Here is a 13,820-nt window from a genome sequence, read left to right as displayed (position 1 = left end):
AGTTGCAAACCGTAGTCTGGCTTTTTTATGGCGGTTTTGGAGCAGTGGCTTCTTCCTTGCTGAGCGGCCTTTCAGGTTATGTCGAAATAGGACTCGTTTTACTGTGGATATCGATACTTTTGTACCGGTTTCCTCCAGCATCTTCACATGGTCCTTTGCTGTTGTTCTGGAATTGATTTGCACTTTTCGCACCAAAGTACGTTAATCTCTAGGAGACAGATTGCGTCTCCTTCCTGAGCGGTATGACGTCTGTAAGGTCCCATGGTGTTTCTACTTGCGTACTATTGTTTGTACAGATGAACGTGGTACCTTCAGGCGTTTGGAAATTGCTCACAGGGATGAACCAGACTTTGGCGGTCTACCATTTTTTTCTGAGGTCTTGGCGGATTTCTTTTGATGTCCCCATGATGTCAAGCAAAGAGGCACTGCGTTTGAAGGCAGGCCTTGAAATACATCCACAGGTACACCTCCAATTGACTCAAATGATGTCAAGTAGCCTATCAGAAGCTTCTAAAGCCATGACATCATTTTCTGGAATTTTCCAAGCTGTTTAAAGGCACTGTCAACTTAATGTAAACTTCTGACCCACTGGAATTGTGATACAGTGAATTATAAGTGAAAAAATCTGTCTGTAAACAATTGTTTGACAAATTACTTGTCATGCACAAGTAGATGTCCTAACCGACTTGCCAAAAATATAGTTTGTCAACAAGAAATTTGTTGAGTGGTTGAAAAACTAGTTTTAATGACTCCAACTTAAGTGTATTATAAACTTCCGACTTCAACTGTAGTTACTGAGCTCTCACAGTTTTAATCTTGTCTTTAGCTAAGACCCTTCACAGCAAATGTTCCTTCAAAAAAAAATTGGCACTGAGCAAATTTTGTCTAACTTTTTATTTGATTTAACCAAGTAAGTTGACTGAGAACACATTCTCATTTACAGCAACGACCTGGGGAATACTTACAGGGGTGAGGAGGGGGATGAATGAGCCAATTGTAAGCTGGGGATGATTAGGTGACCGTGGTGGTATGAAGGCCAGATTGGGAATTTAGCCAGGACACTGGGGTTAACACCCCTACTCTTAGGATAAATGCCATGGGATCTTTAGTGACCACAGAGAGTCGGGACACCCATATAACATCCCATCCGAAAGACGGCACCCTATACAGGGCAATGTCCACAATCACTGCCCTGGGACATTTGTATATATTTTTTTAGGCCAGAGGAAATGGTGTCTCCTACTGGCCCTCCAACACCACTTCCAGCAGCATCTGGTCTCCTATCCAGGGACCAACCAAGACAACCCTGCTTGGATTCAAGAGGAAAGCCAGCAGTGGGATGCAGGGTGGTATGCTGCTTGTTGATAGGGGTGTGGGCCACAGAAAAACTGAACTTAACACAAGGGGCTTGCAGGTCTGCGTACCCATAGCCATACCCACACATGCAGTCAGAGACCTAGCCTTTTGGGGGTCCTAAGTTACATTTTGTTGAGAGGCACCTTGCAAGCAAAACATTTTAGCGGCCGTCCTCTACACATTTTGCCATGGGGCATAGAGAAAACAAGTTTGATGTAAAAGATTTAGTAATTTTATAACTAATTTCATGCATTTCTAATAATTTTGCCATGGGGTGGAGCATTTTTTTCTTCAGTTTTACCGGTAATTTCCTGCAACTCTACAAATTTTGTCATGCGGTGGGGAGAAATGTTTGCAGTTTTTAATATGATTTCGGAGTGAGACGGCCTGACAAAATCATTGGGGGCCCCCGGTCGGTAGTTCAACCATTATTACTACAAGTTTAGATAGCTAGACTAATTTACCAAAAAAAGACGTTTACTTGACATGGCTAATTGAGAGAGATTATTATGCACAACCAAATGTCAAAATTGCACGTTGTATATTTTACTATTCTAACTCTCAACAGGAAGTTGAGACAACTGAGTTCCCAGAAAATATATATGTATTTTTTTGCCTGCATTCCTGATATAGGTCTACCAGAATGACATATCATCAAAAACAATGGAGAAAATGCATATTATAACGTTTCTATGATACAGCCTACAGTAGTAACCTATGTGTGTTGTTCAATGTAGCCTACGTTCAATGAGATTTGACAAAAAACACTTTATAAAATAAAATGTATTATTATCCCCATACCATTATTATAGTGAATCAGACCCTCTGCCTATTATTCAAGCATGTCTCAAAATTCAACACTTCCCCTTTAAGACATAAAAAAGCTCTATCTGACTCGATTTTCAAGGATGGCTAGAAATGTACATGTTTTTGTGCTGTTGTAGGAAGCAATCACACCCCATTGCAGACCAGAAATGATCTGTAACTGAGCTATTAACCAGCAGATAATATGAATAAATGTGCACACGTGGTTACATGCGTTGTGCTGTCAATAGAATCATCAGACGATGCGCTCTGCCTACATCAAAATCACAGGATTTGTTTCGGTATGTTGCATTGAAAGGTGGACAATATGTTGTATGATCACAATTCCCACAATAGAGGGACACGTTGATTATGTAAAATAACAGGGCAAACTACTAAAGTTGAGGGTAGTTCAATCTTGTGCATCTCTTTGCGGGCTGGTATTTCATCTGCGCGGCAGTCCTGGGGAAGCTGTGCCCCCAGCACGTGCACAGCTTAGAGGAAACATTGCTCACAGCTGTTCTGTTCAAAGAGATGTGTACACTATCAATTCCTTCTGGTCAAAAAGTATCCTCCAGCTAAATAGTCATTTGTTAAAGTTGAATTTCGGAGACGATCATTTTTAATTATAAGTTACTGGTACTTGAACCAAGAGTCCTGCCCCGTTGTTGCCTCACCGGCCCGCACAGTGGCTGTCGTTGTGTCGTGTCACTGCCCTGTGGAGAGAACACACTGCTCTGCCCCCCCCCCCCCCACATTGGGCCGGCAGAGTAGCCTAGTGGTTAGAGCGTTGGACTAGAAAGGTTGCAATTTCAAACCCCCGAGCTGACAAGCTTACTAATCTGTCGTTCTGCCCCTGAACAAGGCAGTTAACCCACTGTTCCTAGGCCATCATTGAAAATAAGAATTTGTTCTTAACTGACTTACCTAGTTAGATAAAGGTTTTAAAAAATGTAGGTCAATGGGTGAAGCAGTGGTGGAGCACAGTCTTCTGGCCCAGAGCGTTGGGAGAGTTTTTACTCCATAAATTTGCTCAATGTTGCCCTTTGTTTAAGGCCCTGGCCTAGGCAGAGGGAATGTGATGAGCACTGGCTCATGTGACAGTTGAGAAACACACGCTGGTCAAATGTTCATGAGAGGGAGGGATGGGAAGGGAATGTTCTCAGCTCTGCTAGATGCTCAGTAGAGGGCAGCCATAAACAGATCTCCATTAAGAGGTTACCAGGCCAGTCTCTTTCGCTCTCTCTCTCTCTCTCTTCCTCTGTTTTCATTCTTGTTTTCTTTCTCTCCATCTCTCTCTCTATTTCTAAATAGTTTTTGCCAGCATGGTATAAACTCCCAGTGTGGATTGTTACAGCATACATATCCCGGTATGCATCTTTTGTGGTGCTGGCAAGGAGCATTATCAATCTGAAATGTTGCAGTATCCATCCTATTATCACTGCATGACGTTTACTTACAGGAGAAAGACTGAGTTTTAAACCTCCTAATCCACCACTCATAGGTGACACACTGATGCTGTTGATAAAGATTGCTAGTTCCCTTTTGACTACCACAGTTTGTCTGCAAATAATTCTCAGGTATAGCCTTAACATGGAAAGTTGCCATGGAAGTTGTAATCACACTATAATAGAATGATCTCATTGGGCTTGTGGAAAGGCTATGAATAAAAAAGCACACACTTATTGTCTAGAAGCTGTCAGTGTTACTGCTTGGCATCATCTATTAAGGACTTAATGTAATTCCATAGGACAAACATTAAAGCACATTTTAAGATGAGCAAGCTTAAGATCAGTGTAATAATTGCGTGTTGTGTTCATTTGGAGCATGTGCTTCTCTTCTGACTCATGCTCTGGCCTCCGCATTAGAAGCCTGGCATCACTCTTCCTCAGCCCTCTAGTCTCTGACACACTGATGGGCCTGAGCAAGACGCTGTGCAGATTCCTTAATCTTTCTATCTAAGGAGCAAGGTAATTTGTATATCAGTGAGTCGGCCCAGTGCATTGCTCAGGCTGGATCCCTGGAACAGCTGCCGTGACATCGGAATCTCTGGCACATGACTTTACAGTAAGGAAGCCCTGTGTTGCTATTGATATACCGTTTAAATTGGAATGATATCAGGTCGACTAAAGTTGAAGCATGTTCAGATGTATTACAAATATTCCGTCAGAAATAATACCATGAATTGGGAACAATTTAAAGAAACTGATGAAGACCAAAATCATCCAAACATTGTTGTAATGGTTACAGCAAAGGGCAGTCATTCTCTGGAGCAACAAACAATTGTTGAACAGACCCTGCCTTTCTTCTTTGTTAAATGTGAAATTCATCTGAGCAATTGCCCCAAAATAATTGAATTTAGTTGCGCGCTTAAAAAAACATGAAAACATTGTGTCCCCTTGAACAAACAATTAACCCTATGCATACTGTTTTTCGGTGTTCACAAACCACACCCTCGCCCCTACCAACTCGCTTGGAGGGCGCTCCGTTGTCACATGTTGCTGATGGAACTCAGACGGTGACTTCAAGGGTGGCAAGGGATCAAATAAACCAATCAATTTCAGGACACACTCATGACTTGAATAATGCAATTCATGTTCCACTTTTAAATAATAAAACAAGCATGACCTTCAAAATGAGAAAATTCCCCCTGTAGATATAAACCCCCCAGTAACAGCTAAAATAATTATTTGGGAGGTATTTCATATGATACATGTATCAAGCCTTGAAATCCGACACATATACAAATACAGGTGACTCATAATTAGGGATGACTACTATTTTGTGTGAAATTTTAAAATGATGCTTAAAAAAGATGCAGTGTGTTATGGGATACCACTTCGCTCTGAAGCCGGCAGTGTAGCCGACTCGGTCAAAGTTGTTATCGAAGGGATTAATTAGGCCCTTCACCCTTTCACTCCCTCAGCTTTGGGACACCTGTGCATATGGCGGAAGCGCGTGTGAACGTCCAAATGGAGGGACAAAGGGAAGGGGGTGATTTGACACAAGGCGTAAATAACGAATAACGAGTAAAAAATAACATGGCTATATACGGGGTGTACAAGGGGTACAAGGTAACTTAAGTAGCGATGTGCATATAGTAGGGTTTGCCATACCAGGCCGTGATACAGAATACATAGATCAAACACTAGTATGGAATGGAACAATCTAATATCTCATGTCAAACCAACAGTATTTTTTTATTTGTCATCTGAGTTCTAATCAAACTAATATTTGAAATGGTATGTGTATTCTTTACATTAATAAGTGGTATATCCTTTTGATAAATGATTAGTCAAAAGAATGAGACTCGTGTTTCATGTCTTAGTTGAATTGGTTTGAATTAATTTCTTCTTCCTTCAATTCAAATGTAATTCAAATTCTGCGTCCCTTGAGGTGTGGCCAATTCAAATTAGTTCTGGGTTGTTTTTCACCAGCCTTGTTGGCCTGTCACAAGGTATTCGGGGTTGCTTTTCTTTCGGGAAAAATGCTTGACTTGTTACCTTACTACGTACTGTACTTATTAACATATTGCCTGAATGTTGAACGTAATTCAGTGGGGCAAGAAAGTGCTCTTACTCTCTGTACTTGTTGGCCATCATGGTGTGTCTGCAGGGAGTCTGTTTAAACTGAGGGCTACTGTATTGACCCAATTTGTGTTTTTCAGAGACTCAAGAAGCCGCCGCCACCATCAAAAAGCATAGGTAAGGCCTGTTTATAAGGAACATGTGACCATCATCAATCTCCTGTAGATGAACATGTGTGGTGGTAGATCACTATCAGTTAACGGAGAGGCAGGCAGCGGGCGACTTATCTTCAAAACATCCCCACACAAGTCTTCTCTAGTACAGTAGCAAACAATATGGGCAGACAAACATAAAGGTGTACCTCTGCCTGTGTCCATTAGCATGTCCTGTCACCTAATATCATGGGCGGCAGGTAGCCTAGCGAAGGTCACTTGCTCGAATCCCTCAGCCGACAAGGAGAAAACTCTACCAGATAATTGTCATCCTCTCCAGTTCTGAATGCTTGGTTAGGAGATGCTTTATAGATTTAAACGCCACTCAAAGATTTTCATAAGTGGCAATTGCTGTAAATCTCCCGAGAGGATGCCTAAATTGGTGCGTTATTAAGAATGCCTTGAGTTGAGTGTTGCGCTACGACCCCAAGTTCAAGATTCAGGGCAAAGAAACCAACATCTAAGACTTTCCCAACTTTGTTTACTACCAAGTAGTACACTCAGTCCAGATCTAAGCCGAACTGCCAAGGCCGACAGAGGCGTGATGCATGTAGGGAGTTAGGATCCTTTGATTCCTGTCTGATAGCACAATGTACTCTCACATAGCACACTCCTAGGGCTTTCATCCCTGCGGCTGTTAGAGGAGATACAAGACCTCTGGTATAATGGGTTTTAACTATGCCATCGATCTAGATCTCTGGAGGCAGGGAGACTTCCCTAATGCCCTCAAGGTGTAGGATTAATGACTTGTCCCATTCATTCTAACTGCTCACATATTTGTATTTATATTTGAATTACTTTTCCGAATTGAAGAAGGTACTTGGCTGTTCTATATTGCACCGGCATTCACCTAGATATCTGTCTTGATTGGAAAAAAATCATGTTTTCTCTTCTGAGGTTGTTGTTTCCGAGAGGGGTGCTAAGACTGACATATCTAGCACACCCACATCTGAAGTTACAGGCGCTTGCAAAAAGCACTGCAAAGATTTCTGTACTCTCCCTTTAGTCTGCACAGGAAACACTTGTCTCCACATCCTCCTGCCTGTCTGCAGAATATCTGTTTAGTTTGCTCTGTGTTCGAGTGGCTGTCCTCATAGACTCATGATCCACGGTAAAGAGAGGAGGACGTTACTAAACAACGGAAACATGCTTCGCTTTTCAGCTCGAAAACCCGAGGTCCCGAGCGCCGACAAGAAGCCCCAGCATCCCCATCCTGAGGATAGAGGTAAGGGTCGCCCTCTTCCCTCCCTTCCACCTATCTGCCCTTTCCCATTAAGGGGTGAGAAACTCCCCCCCCCCCCCCCCCCCCCCCCGGGGAGCAGCACTTGTGCCCCAGCAGATGAGTTGGTGTGAAGAAGGTTGCAGACAACACCTCCCAATCAGCCCCGACAGCTCCAAGGGACATGTGGCTCTCCGGATGAGAGCCCACCCCACCAATCACATCCTCTCCGATATCACATATATATATTTTTTTGCGGCGTTGCAGTTCACCCTGGCCCTATGTGTATGGGGAGTCAGTCTCATCCGTAACACCAAAGTTTGCCGATAGACATGCAGGTCTTGATTTACTAAGTGTTCGTACCAAGTCTCAAGGAGAAAGCTGACATTTTGCCTGTGCATTTGGACCCCACATGAATAACTTAATGAATAATATGAATAAATAACTGTGAATGCTCAGGAAAGCTGTCCTCAAGGGTCTAGACACTAGACAGACACTTGTCGTACAGATAACGGTAGGGATCCACTTTCTGACAGTAGAACAGCATGAAGGGCGATGGTGATTATGCTAATGTCCTTTTGACCTGGTCCTGGTTCCCTCGCTACAGTGGTGACTTTTTCCCCCCTCTTTATTAACAAGTAAAGGTTTATACAATTGCAAGTTTAATACAATCGATGGACAATTTATCAGATTGGCCACCAGTTCACACATACTATGGATAGTTTTATTTATTTATCCTATAGAAATTCTATGATTTCTTCCCCCTATTGTGTCAGAGACATTATGTACAGTGCCTTCAGAAATAATTCACACCATTTTACTTTTTACACATTTTGTTGTTACAGCCTGTATTTAAAATTGATTGAGATTTTGTGTCACTGGCCGACACTCAGTACCCCATAATGTCAAAGTGGAAGTATATTTTTTACAAATTAATAAGAAATGAAAGGCGGAAATGTCTTGAGTCAATAAGTATTCAACCCCTTTGTTATGGTATGCCTAAATAAGTTCAGGAGTACAAATTTGCTTCACAAGTCACATAAGTTGTATGGACTCACTCTGTGCAATAATAGTGTTTAACATGACGACTACCTCATCTCTGTACCCCACATATTCAATGAATTATCTGTAAGGTCCCTCAGTCGAGCAGTGAATTTCAAACCCAGGTTCAATCACAAAGACCAGGGAGGATTTCCAATGCCTTCCAAAGAACGGCACCTATTGGTAGATGAGTAAAAAACTGACATTGAGTTAGGGCTGACCCCATTTAGTCGACTGGTCGATTGTTTGGTCGATAGGGTGTTGGCCGACCAAGATTTATTTATTGGAGCAGTAGCAAAAAATGATAATTCATGGTGTACCATACACCGGTCTGAATCACGCCTGTCTGAGTGGACTAATCCATTGTGGAGGCTGTGGGGATGGCATAGTCAATCGCTCTAAGACATGTGCTACTGAAATTGTATATGGTTATATTATGAAAGAACAATGGTGCAAAGCTAATAAAAATAATATTATTTTTTATAACAAATGCAGATAGCGGCCACTGTCCTCATTTCTGAAACATCAGTGTGCTGTTGAGTTGGTACCTTTCCCTAGACAATGTTGCTCAATGTTGCTCAATGGCATTCTCTCAACCAGCTACACCTGGAATGCTTTCCCACATATACTGAGCACTTGTTGGCTGCTTTTACTTCATTCTGCAGTCCAACTCATCCCAAACCATCTCAATTGGGTTGGGGGCAGGTGATTGTGGAGGCCAGGTCATCTGATGCAGCACTCCATCACTCTCCTTTTTGGTCAAATAGACCTTACACCGCCTGCAGGTGTGTTGGGTCATTGTCCTGTTGAAAACAAATTATAGTCCCACTAAGCGCAAACCAGATGGGATGGTATATCACTGCAGAATGCTGTGTTAGCCATACTGGTTAAGTGAGTCTTGAATTCTAAATAAATCACTGACAGTGTCACCAGCAAAGCACCATCACACCACCTCCTCCATGCTTCACAATGGGAACCACTCATGCAGAGATCATCTGTTCACCTACTCTGCATCTCAAAAAGACATGGCATGACTCATCAGACCAAAGGACAGATTTACACCAGTCAAATGTCCATTGCTCATGTTTCTTGGCCCAAGCAAGTCTCTTCTTATTATTGGTGTCCTTTTAGTAGTGGTTTCTTTGCAGCAATTCGACCATGATGCCTGATTCAGTCTCCTCTGAACAGTTGATGTTGATGTCTGTTACTTGGGCTACATTCTGAGGTGCAGTTAACTCTAATGAACTTATCCTCTGCAGCAGAGGTAACTCTGGGTCTTCCTTTCCTGTGGCGGTCCTCATGAGAGCCAGTTTCAGCACAGCACTTGATGGTTTTTGCGACTACACTTGAAGAAACTTCCAAAGTTCTTGAAATTTTCCTCACTGACTGACCTTCATGTCTTAAAGCAATGATGGACTGTCATTTCTCTTTGCATATTTGTATATGGAAAATGGCGCCGACAGAGAGGGCTCCCTCGCTTCTAGTCCTTAGGATACTTTGCAGTATTTTGTTTTTTTAATGTTTTATTTCTTACATTGTTAGCCCAGAAAATCTTAAGTGTTTTTACATACAGCTGGGAAGAACTATTAGATATCAGAGCAGCGTCAACTTACCAGCACAATGACCATGAATACGACTTTCCCAAAGCGGATCCTTTGTCCAAACCACCCAGGGCATTTGAACTGATTCTAGAGGCTGACCCAAAACAATGCAGCCGGAGGAGAGGCAGACGGAGCAGCCTTCTGGTCAGACTTAGGAGGCGAGCACACCACCCACCGCTTCTGAGTATATTACTCACTAATGTCCAGTCTCTAGATAACAAGGTAGACAAAGTTAGGGGAAGAGTTGCTTTCCAGAAAGACATCAGGGAATGTAAGATACTCTGTTTCACGGAAACATGGCTCTCTCGGGATATGCTGTCGGAGTCAGTACAGCCACCTGGATTCTCTGTGCTTCGCGCCGACAGGAATAAACATCGGGAAGAACGGCGGGGGTATATGTTTCATGATTAACAACTTATGATGTAATTACAACAACATACAGGAACTCAAGTCCTTTTGTTCACCTGACCTTAGAATTCCTCACAATCAAATGCCGACTGTTTTATCTCACGAGAATTCTCCTCGGCTATTGTCACAGCAGTTTATATCCCCCCTCAAGCCGATACCATGTCGGCCCTCAAGGAACTTCACTGGACTTTATGCAAACTGGAAACCATATATCCTGAGGCTGCATTCATTATAGCTGGGGATTTTGTTCATTAACAAAGCAAAATTGAGAGCAAGGCTACCTAAATTCTATCAGTATATTGACTGTAGTACTCGCGCTGGAAAAACACTGGATCACTGCTACTCTAACTTCCGCGATGCATACAAGGCCCTCCTTTCGGCAAATAATTTTTCTCCTCCCTTCCTATAGGCAGAAACTCAAACAGGATGTACCCGTGCTAAGATATATTCAACGCTGGTCTGACCAATCCATGCTTCAAGAATATTTTGATCACGCGGACTGACACATATTCCGGTTAGCCTCAGAAAATAATATTGACGTATACGTTGATTCGGTGAGTTTATCAGGAAGTGCATAGGAGATGTCGTACCCACTGTGAGTATTAAAACCTACCCTAACCAGAAACAGTGGCTGGATGGCAGCATTTGCGCAAAAATGAGATCACAAACCATCGCAATTAAACATGGGAAGGTGACAAACAAGCAACATGTCAGTATAGAGACAAAGTGGAGTCGCAATTCAACGGCTCAGACACCAGACGTATGTGGCAGAGTCTACAGACAATCACGGACTACAAAAGGAAAATCAGCCATGTCACGGACACTGACATGTTGCTTCCAGACAAACTAAACAACACTTTTGCCCGCTTTGAGGATAATACAGTCCCACCGATGCGGCCCGCTACCAAGGACTGTGGGCTCTCCTCCTCCATGGCCGACGTGAGTAAGACATTTAAACGTCTTAACCCTTGCAAGGCTGCCAGCCTAGACAGCATCCTCAGAGCATACGCAGACCGCCTGGCTGGTGTGTTTACGGACATATTCAATCTCTCCCTATCCCAGTCTGCTGTCCCACTATGCTTCAAAATGTCCACCATTGTTCCTGTACCCGAGAGGTTAAAGATAACTGAACTAAATGACTATTGCCACGTAGCACTCACTTCTGTCTTCATGAAGTGCTTTGAGAGTCTAGGATCATATCACCTCCACCTCACCTGTCACCCTAGACCAGGCCTGAGCAACTCCAGTCCATGGGGGCCTGATTGTTGTCACACTTTTCTCCCAGCTAACACACCTGACTCCAATAATCAACTAATTATGATCTTGAGTAAAAAATGCAATTAGTTTAAATCAGGTGTGTTTGCTAGGGATGGGGGAAACGTGTAACACGAATCAGGCCCCCAAGGACTGCAGTTGCCTAGGCCTGCCCTAGACCCACTTCAATTTGCTTACCGCCCGACTAGGTCCACAGACGATGCAATCCCCATAACACTGCACACTGCCCTATCCCATCTGGACAAGAGAAATACCTATGTAAGAATGCTGTTCATTGACTACAGTGCTTCTTCAACCTCCGGAGGCTGAAGAAATTTGTCTTGTCACCTAAAACCCTTACAAACTTTTACAGATGCACAATTGAGAGCATCCTGTCAGGTTGTATCACAGCCTGGTACGGAAACTGCACCGCCCACAACCGCAAGGCTCTCCAGAAGGTGTTGTGGTCTGCAAACTACCTGCCCTCCAGAACAACTACAGTACCCGATGTCACAGGAAGGCCAAAAAGATCATCAAGGACAATCACCCGAGCCAATGCCTGTTCACCCTGCTACCATCCAGAAGGTGAGGTCAGTACAGGTGCATCAAAGCTGGGACCGAGAGACTGAAAAACATCTATCTCAAGGCCATCAGACTGTTAAACAGCCATCAGTAACTCAGAGCGACTGCTGCCTACATAGACTTGAAATCATTGGCCATTTTAATAAATGTAATGTAGGCTTAGTATAGTAGCCTTGAGCTGTAGGCCTAGGAGTGCATCCTGTTTAGTCTTAATACCGTAACTTACTTATGCCTGTATTTCAATATGTAGTATGTAGGCTACTGTATCAATCAATAATGAATTTGTTCCTGTCATCACACAGCATATGAGTCAATCATGATTTGATATGCAGTCAAGCATTTTAGTTATAAAATAACAAAGCACCCCTTGAATAATTTGTGTAAACAATTAATAAACCGTTCCATGTCTACAATTGCATTCACGAGTGCATGTGACTGGTTTTAGTCTTTGCTGTAATAAAGGCTTTAAAAAAAAAAAAGTTACAACCGACTCTGATGGCAGACCTTGTGGATCTGCTGCCATATGTTTGGGTTTTCTGTTTAACAAAAATACTGAGTGGAGGGGGAGCCAGGCCATTTAGGATCTTGAATACAAGACATGCGTCGGTGTATTGCACAAGATTTTCCCAATTCAGAAGCTCTGAGGATGTAACCGTGATGATGGCTATTGGGCTTCCTATCAAGCACTTTGAGAGCCTGTTTGTAGACAGACTGAATATGTTTTAATGTTGTACAGCAAGCTTGGGCCGAACTAGTCAAGCAGTATGTTAAGTGGGGGAGTATCATAGATTTGAAGTACAGTTTTGCTACCTCTGTAGTCGAACAATTTCGTATAAATCGGAAATTAGCTAGGTTGAATTTGGTTATCTGAATGACCTTTTTCACATGCTTTTTAAAAGAGAGGTTGGAATCAAGTATGATGCCACGGTACTTAAAATCAGATACCACCTGGAGCTTCTCCCCTGGCACATAGACATCTGGCTCAGTAGCATCTGTTGCCCTCTTTGTGAAGAACATGCAAACAGTTTTTTTCACATTGAGATGAAAACACGAGTCACTGAGCCACTTTGTAACCTGGACCATTACAGTAGTGAGTTCTTGTGCAGCTTGTTGTTTGCTCTTTGCATGCGCACATATCACTGTATCATCTGCATACATTTGAACTTCAGACCCAGACAGAAGGCAGATCATTAATGTAAAAGCTGAACAGGAGGGGCCCCAGTATTGACCCTTGGGGCACGCCCACATCATAGCTAAGAGTGGGCGACAGCTCATTGCTCACTCTGACACACTGTGTTATGATTTCATCCATCTCAAGACATCGGGGGAAAAGTTGAACTTGGACAATTTTGTAATGAGAATCTCATGGTTAACCGTATCAAAAGCCTTCCTTAGGTCCAGAAACACAGCCCCAACAACGCCCCCTTTGTCCATCTTGAACTTCACATTTTCCAGAAGAAAGCAGTTGTCCGTTTCTGTGGAGTGTTTCACTCTGAAGCCAAACTGCATGGAGTGTAATGTGAAGGGGCTGTTGTTGAGGTGGGCAATCAGTTGTTCTGCTACACACTTTTCAACAACCTTTGACACCACAGGTAGTATATTAATGGGCCTGTAGTTACTCACGTCAGTAGCGTCGCCCGATTTAAAGATGGCCGTTATTATGGCCGACTTACCCTTGGAAACACCCCCTGACCAATAGATGTGTTGGTGACCTTAGTAATGGGGCCAATGAGTGACCTTTTGTAGTTTTTAAGAAAGGTAGAGTCCAGCCCAAACACATTTTTGGCTTTAGAGTTCTTTAGTGAGCTAATCACCT

General features: G+C 43.0%; 1 protein-coding gene across 5 annotated transcripts in view; it reads left to right on the top strand.

Moving 5' to 3' along the window:
- The window catches only part of LOC109866421 (CD2-associated protein), a 97,134-nt gene that overhangs the window by 52,584 nt on the left and 30,730 nt on the right, over positions 1-13,820 (top strand). For all 5 annotated transcript variants that reach the window (XM_020455099.2, XM_020455100.2, XM_020455098.2 and 2 more), the window contains 2 exons: positions 5,828-5,864; positions 7,062-7,124. In XM_020455099.2, the coding sequence (XP_020310688.1) occupies positions 5,828-5,864; positions 7,062-7,124 (100 nt within the window). The remainder of the gene's footprint in view (positions 1-5,827; positions 5,865-7,061; positions 7,125-13,820) is intronic.

Source organism: Oncorhynchus kisutch, linkage group LG21 (assembly GCF_002021735.2).
Source record: "Oncorhynchus kisutch isolate 150728-3 linkage group LG21, Okis_V2, whole genome shotgun sequence".
Taxonomy (NCBI): Eukaryota; Metazoa; Chordata; class Actinopteri; order Salmoniformes; family Salmonidae; genus Oncorhynchus; species Oncorhynchus kisutch.
The sequence above is the reverse complement of the archived record's forward strand: the minus strand, read 5'-3'. Positions and strand labels throughout refer to the sequence as shown.